The sequence below is a fragment of the Antrostomus carolinensis genome, unplaced genomic scaffold (assembly GCF_000700745.2).
Source record: "Antrostomus carolinensis isolate BGI_N321 unplaced genomic scaffold, ASM70074v2 scaffold25384, whole genome shotgun sequence".
NCBI classification, from domain to species: Eukaryota; Metazoa; Chordata; class Aves; order Caprimulgiformes; family Caprimulgidae; genus Antrostomus; species Antrostomus carolinensis.
Window position 1 is genome coordinate 34,819 of NW_010310457.1, and position 7,156 is coordinate 41,974.

The 7,156-nt window shown below is 36.5% G+C and overlaps 1 protein-coding gene across 1 annotated transcript in view; it reads left to right on the forward strand.

Annotated features, from left to right (window-relative positions):
- VCAM1 (vascular cell adhesion molecule 1) overlaps positions 1-6,915 on the forward strand; it is a 7,465-nt gene extending 550 nt beyond the window's left edge. The window contains exons 2-8 of the mRNA XM_010166441.1: positions 353-631; positions 1,366-1,674; positions 2,305-2,577; positions 3,209-3,475; positions 3,922-4,188; positions 5,660-5,926; positions 6,652-6,915. Of these exons, the coding sequence (XP_010164743.1) occupies positions 353-631; positions 1,366-1,674; positions 2,305-2,577; positions 3,209-3,475; positions 3,922-4,188; positions 5,660-5,926; positions 6,652-6,812 (1,823 nt within the window). The 3' untranslated portion in view covers positions 6,813-6,915. The remainder of the gene's footprint in view (positions 1-352; positions 632-1,365; positions 1,675-2,304; positions 2,578-3,208; positions 3,476-3,921; positions 4,189-5,659; positions 5,927-6,651) is intronic.
- The last annotated feature ends 241 nt before the right edge of the window (positions 6,916-7,156 follow it).

Consider the following 7,156-nt stretch of genomic DNA (forward strand, 5'->3'; position numbering starts at 1 on the left):
ACCACCCCTCCCCTTAAATGTTATAAAGTTTTAGAACTGGATCTAACTGACAGAAAAAGTTTTATTGTGCCAATGCATTTATTTTCACTGGCAGCATTGGCTTATGACATTTTATATGTGAGAACTGTCTGTTGGAGTCATCTGAGTCTGTATTATCTTTGACAAAAATAGCAGTGTTTATGGGGTATTTTGGAGATGTAAACCACTGTATAAGATTTATTAGTTTAACCTCCACACAACTGTAAAATAAACTTGCAAAATAATGACCTCATGTCACAGTAGAACATGAGAAGAAATGGGAAAACAGATGTTGAGAATGCTGCTGAGTTTATGTATGTTCTTCCTATTGTAGTTAAAGCTTTTGAAATGGAGATTATACCTGCTAACAAAATTGTTGCACAGATTGGAGATACACTCATACTCACATGCAATACTACTGGCTGTGCATCACCACGTTTTTCCTGGAGAACCCAGATGGACAATCCCCTTGGAGGAACAGTGAACAACCATAGAACATACTCTACACTGACTATGAATCCAGTTAGCATTGTGAATTCTCATGATTATCTGTGTACTGTCTTCTGTGGTGAGAAAGAGAAAAAAGAGAAGAGTATCAAAGTTGAACTTTACTGTAAGTAAAAACATGAAATTCTCATTAAGCAGTACACATTTGTAAAAAAACAATAATTGTTTTTAGATATCGGGGTTGGTAGTTCACTGATAATGCTAGGATAATGAGTATGCTATAGCTCAACATATATTTCCTTGTAAGATTCCTTTATCTGTCTATTTGGGACTCTTTCTTAGCCCCTTTCTGCTTAGCTTTCTGCACTGAAGGTGGTACCTACTGGTCTTATTTTTGCTAATACTTGAAAGCCAAAACATAGACTCCCCAAAAGATTCATAGAACTGGGAAAAAACCAAAAAACAATAACAAATGTGGCTGAAATGGATGTATTTGGGAAACCTGCAAGTGCAAAGCACCTGATCTTAGCCTTTGCAGTTTGCAAGTGAATGATTCAGATGTCTAAACCTACCAGCACGGAAAACAGGATACCCCAGTGTGGATTGCTCTGGATGCATATATTTAGGCAGCTGTATCACTGCCTAGGTGCCTTGCTGGATCTTATTAGTTCATTTGTGATCATACTTCAACAATTGTACAAATATAATTCCTGTTATTGTATAAACTGCTTATAAAATACCTGTATGTCTTCATATCAAGATATGTCTTGTAATATAATTGACATAACATCATGTTCTGAATGCCTCTAAACTCAAGATATTTGAAGTCTGGACCTTGATCTTATATTGACCCTAGAGCTCATCTCTGCTAGACTAAAGAAATTTATTTTATTCTTTTAGCTTTCCCCAGTGATCCTATCATTGAGATCAGCCCATCCTTAGTTGCTGGAGAACCAGTGACTGTCATTTGTAAAATTCCTGATGTGTATACTTCTTATTACCTGGAAGTACTCCTAAAGAAAGAGGAGCATGTTCTTCATGAGAAAATTTTTTATGAACATGACAGCACAGAGACGAAAACAGTGACATATTCATTTAATCCCATGGCTGAAGACATGGGGAAAGAGATTACCTGTCTGGCAAAGTTATTTGCTAGTGAGGACTTTGAACCCACAGAAAGAGTAACTGCTCAGAAACTGAATGCAAACTGTAAGTATTTTTATTCTAGGGCTTTCACACCAAGTACTGTTTAATATTAAGTTTCATGGAGTGGGTTTACAAAGTGTGTGCTACAGGTCATTTTGAATAACGTGCAAAAAGTGCAAATCTGCACTTTTTATCTATTTTATTTTTATAGAAAATCTGTTGTATTCAGTTGAAATCTGTTGTATTCTGTAGCAGTCACTGAGTCATTAAATACCCACTGTTGTTCATTACAGAGGTTAGGCAATGCTTTAGTAACTCCTCTCTCACTCTCTTACCTTGGGCACTGGTGCTCAGTCAGAAATTAAAGACCAGAAGAAAAATGGCAGCATGCAGATAAACAATTGTTTTTAAAATTGCCATTGTATGCTTAGCAGTTTCAAGTTTATAGTCCTAAGCAATAGGGAAACAAATGTAAAAAAAAAAATTGAAATTGTACACTTTCTCATTTAGCTTTCAAAGCTGCAAGCTAAATGCCTTATCAAGTCTGTAAAAATTGTTCCACTGTGTTACTGGAATACACATTATTCATTTTTTCTTGGTATTTTGTGAAATGTGCTTCTACAGAAGCTAGTGTTAAAGATGTGCATGTCATTCTTCATTAACTTACTGACCTCATCTCTTGTTCTCTTCCAGTTGGTCCACAAAATACTATCATTACTGCTTCTCCAGGCAACTCGCCAATGGAAGGAGACTCTCTAAAACTCACTTGTGTGACTGAGAGTAATCCACCACCACAAATAGTTTGGAGAAAACATCTGGCTGATGAAAGCATTCACCATCTGATAGAAAACAATGTCCTTTCTATTCCCCATGCCCATTTCACTGATTCAGGACTGTACATCTGTGAAGTAATTAATCTGGCAACTAATAAAACAGAGAAGGCAACTGTGGACATTGTTATACAAGGTACAAGTCTGCTTGAATTTCACTTGTATTATCCAATACTCAATTGGCAGCTGCCTGTTGGGTTGTAGGATGCTGAAACACTGAAAATTAGGAAGTTACGAGGCCTTCTTTGTTATGTATTCAAGATTTAGCTTTCCATTTACAGCTGCTCTTCATGGGTTGTGCTTTTCATTTCTATGCTTAATTTACAGCTAATTCTCTCTGTAGTGCTGTTGTAAATGCATACCTATATACATTTCCTGCAATGCAACACTCAAAGTGAAAAAAGAATCTGAGGAAGTGGTGGTGTGAGGTCCACTGTTATTCCCTTGAAATGCTAATGTACGTAGCAATTTCTCAGGGACATCACATTCTCCTTCTTTGAACTAGTAGTTTTAGTCATGAGTAGTAAATTTAGCAGTCATTTAATAGTAAAACTATTTGGGACATTATTATTGTTATCATCATTATTACTCTCGTTATTATTACTGTTTCAATAGAGCCAAAAGTCTCAGATGGAGCCTGAGACCAAAATCAAAATGAACAGATCCTTGGGCGAGCAAGGATCCTGTTTTCTTAAAACCCTCTCCATCTGTAAGCACTTATACTAAGCATTTGCATTAGTATAACAGCCTTTTATTTTGTCATGCAGGTGCTCCAAACATTGCAGAACTCTCCATTGAGCCTTCTACCACAGTTCAAGAAGGAGAAAATGTTTCCATACAATGTTCTGCTGAGAGTAACCCTCCTCCCAAGATTATCTTAAGGAGAAAATCTGACAGTGCAGACATGGGACCTTACAGCGAGGGGAGAATTCTCCATCTTCCATCTGTGACATTCCTAAGTGGTGGAGACTATGAATGTGTAGCAGAAAATAAGTTCGGGAGAAGTAAAAGTGAAATAACACTTAATGTGGAATGTGAGTATGTGTAATGTTTTCCCAATCATGTAAAAATAATTAGTTAATTCTCCACCTTACTTCACTGATACATGTAACATCAAACTAAACAAAACCCCGTGAGTACAAAAAAATCATCATAGTCCTCTGCTCTTCCTCAAAGTAAGGAACACTGCTGATGAACAAAACAAAGACATTAAATCTTTAATCTAATGACAGTCTTAAGTCAGGATCTGAATGAGCGAGAAACTGATCTACCTTCTTAACATTATTGGCTACAAGTATTTGGTTAGTATGTTTAGGCTATAGAGAGTTTGTATGGAAAGTGTGATACTGTGTGCTTTCCTTATTCTGAGAATGAAAAAGAAATTAATTTTGGGAAGCCAACAACCTGGCATCCAGTAGGACATGTTGGATCCATCTCTAAAAAATCCAATTATTATTGACCACAGGATTCTTCCTTTCAGATGGACCAAAGAATACAATGATCTCTGTTGTCCCTGCTACTGCCGTTAAAGAAGGAGAAACTGTGACGATGAAATGTACTAGTTCTGGTAATCCAGCTCCACTGATCTCTTGGAAGAAAAAGAAGGCCACTGGGGAGTCTGAGAAAATTTTTGAAGATGCAACTTTAGTTATACACAACATAAAAAGTCAAGATATGGGGCTTTATGAATGTGAAGCTTATAACCAATTTGGCAAAGAAGAGAAAGCTGTGAAATTACTTGTTCAAGGTTAGTAAAACGAAACAGAACAAAAGTTTTTTGTTTTACATATTTTAAATCCAGATCTCATTCTGTGAAGGACGGGGGAATTCTATCTTTGATGTCAGTGGAGTTAAAAGATGGACTTAATATCATTAAGTAATTCAGGAAGCTTTAAACAATGAAGGGTGAAATTTGCCTTAGTACAGATAGCTTATGCAATGTTCTCACGTGAGTTGAGCTTCCATCACTCCTTCCAATTGGCAAATGGATGCATGAGGCAAAGAAGCTATGCAGTGCCAATATTTTCTTCCAAATAGGTCTCACTAGAAGGTCCAGATGTACATGCTGAAACTTCTCTGTGGAGAGACTGTATTACAGCCCCTTGGCTCTCCTTTAAGTTACAACTCTGTATCCTGTTCTCGCAAGCTGCATTTAAGCTATACCAAATGCTGATTCTTCAACCTACATGCAATGATAGCAGTGTTTCATTTTCAGTAGTAAGCAAACTTCTCTGCTTTAGCCCTACTGCTTCTGTTTATTGCATGGCAACAGTGTATTGCTTAGGGATCACTTCTGCCACTAATCCATCTCTCTTCCTTATTCTTTACTGTTTTTGTAGCTGCATCAAAAATGTACTTTAAGTTTTTCCTTCAAGTGCAGTGATACAAGGAGAAAGTGTTACCATCTCTTGCTCATCTGCGGATGTTACATCTGTTCAGAGTACTCTGTGAAAGAAAATAGGTGATGAGATCACAACCCTTGAAACAGTAGATGGCAAATATACAGTAGACAGGTCTCAGCTAAAAGGATGCAGGAATATATGAATGCATATCATTAATGAACTGGGAGAGCAGTCTCAGCACATAGTACTTTATGTCAAAGGTTAATTAAAATAACTGCTGTCCAGACTTAATATTAGGATTTGGATTAGACAGACAGAATGATATCTTCAATTCCATTAAGAATGAATTGTCTTTTAAAAAAATGAGATGAGTTGCACAGGTTCTTGTCATAAGTGGTAGGATCTTAGTGCTAATGAAAACTTCTGTCCAAAACAGCACAGATGCACAAAATAATTGCTGCTTCAAAATTTTTCATAGTTCCACTTCCAGCTTTGAAAACAGGATGTAAAATTGTGGAACCTAGTGAAAAAAATACTGTTCTAGGACTCCTTCCTTTGCCTTTACCCAGAGGACGTCAACCTCTGGGTCTGTTGATCTGTGTCCTTTCATGAACTCAAATGAATAAAAAGTGAATTTGAAATAAGAAGAAAAGGCTCCATATAATTTAAAAGATATGCAACATACTTGGTCAAGTGATAAAATTTTCTTTCTGTCAGCTGCTGTTGACTGCAGTGTGTGAAGGATAGCTAGTGCTCAAATAGTATAGTGAATCCATTAACTGGATTAGTACTTTGTGTCTACAAGCTACTGATACCTCATGAGTTTTTTGCTTCTGTTTGTTGCTAAATCCTACCTTGCATTTCTTTTCTTTTCAGTTCCTCCTCAAAATATTACTGTGTTAGTACATCCATCAGAAAATGTTAAAGAAGGAGAAAATGTCACTATTACATGTAGCACATACAGTAACCCACCATCACAGATGGTCTTGAAAAAAGTCCATCAGGAGAAAGAAATTATTCTGCCATCAGTGAATGGAACCTTTATACTCTACAATGTCACCAAAAATGATACAGGCAGATATTTGCTTGATGTTTTCAATGAGGCTGGAAACAACATCAAAGTGATTGACATAGCTGTTGTAGGTAGGTAGATCTATTGCCTTGAACTTACTTTGCTCATGCTTTCTAATGAATTTTGTGTCAAGGACTTTCTAATGAATTTTGTGTCAAGGTGAGCACAACTAGTTCATGGCTGATACTTGCTCAACAATACTGCAGTTAACCTAAAAAAACCCCAAACAAATCCAAAATCAAACCAAATAATAGAACAGCTGGGGAGAATAAGCTGTATTTAACCTCCTTTTGGTGTGGATGTTGTTATCTCTCTTACCTGAGTTGGTACAGTAGCTTTAAGTACAGAGCCAGAAAAAGGTGGACCCTGGCCACATTTCTGTCCACATGCATGAACAGTGAGACTAATCCAGGGAAAATTCTGTTTCATAAAAATATATAAAGAATGGGCTTTTTAAACATAGTCTTCTCCTGAAGTGTTGTTTCCAGGAGGTAGAAATGTCCCCAAATGTTTCCTGAGAAAAATACATTATATTCTTCTTGCATTCTTCATGAACTCCATGGTATTCTTCGTTGTAGATTATATCAGGTAGGTTTGAACTTCCACAGCAAATTCAAGACCAACATAGTGGCTAGGAAATAAAGTGTGCAATGTGGAGTTCCTAAAGAAAAAAGCATAAGGAAAACATTTTAAAATATGCTTTGTACATGAAAGCAGAAATAGTGTTCCAAATGATTAACACTGCTTTTACAGTACTTTTTACACAACTTTTTTCTCATTCTGTCTCCATTTTCAGGAAGATTGGAAAAAACAGATCAGATGATACCACTGATTATTGCATTCTCCTCTGTAACAGCAGTAGCGGTACCTGTAGTTGCAATTTTGATCTACGTGTCAAGAAAAGCAAAGATAAATGGATCCTACAGTCTTGTAAAAGCACTGAGGCTGAAAGTGTGATTGCATGAATATAAGTCTAAGTTTATAATAAGCAATGATATTTATTGTTGTGACTGGTTCTACTCTTCTGTAACATACGGTAACAAACAAGTGACTTGAGAACACCACCATGTGATAGCAAACGGATTTTTTTCATGTTTTGCTAAGTATTTCAGTATTTAAATTAAAGGGAAAGCTAACATCCTGTCCTGGAAACTGGTAAATCACTTCTGTGTTGAGGCATGCTGAACAGAGTTCCTTGGAGAACCACATTTGTACATAGTGTATAATTTGTGTTCTAAATATGTTCAACTGAGTATCAGTTTGTAAAACTGCGGTCTTACTGCAGCTGTATAGGTAAATGC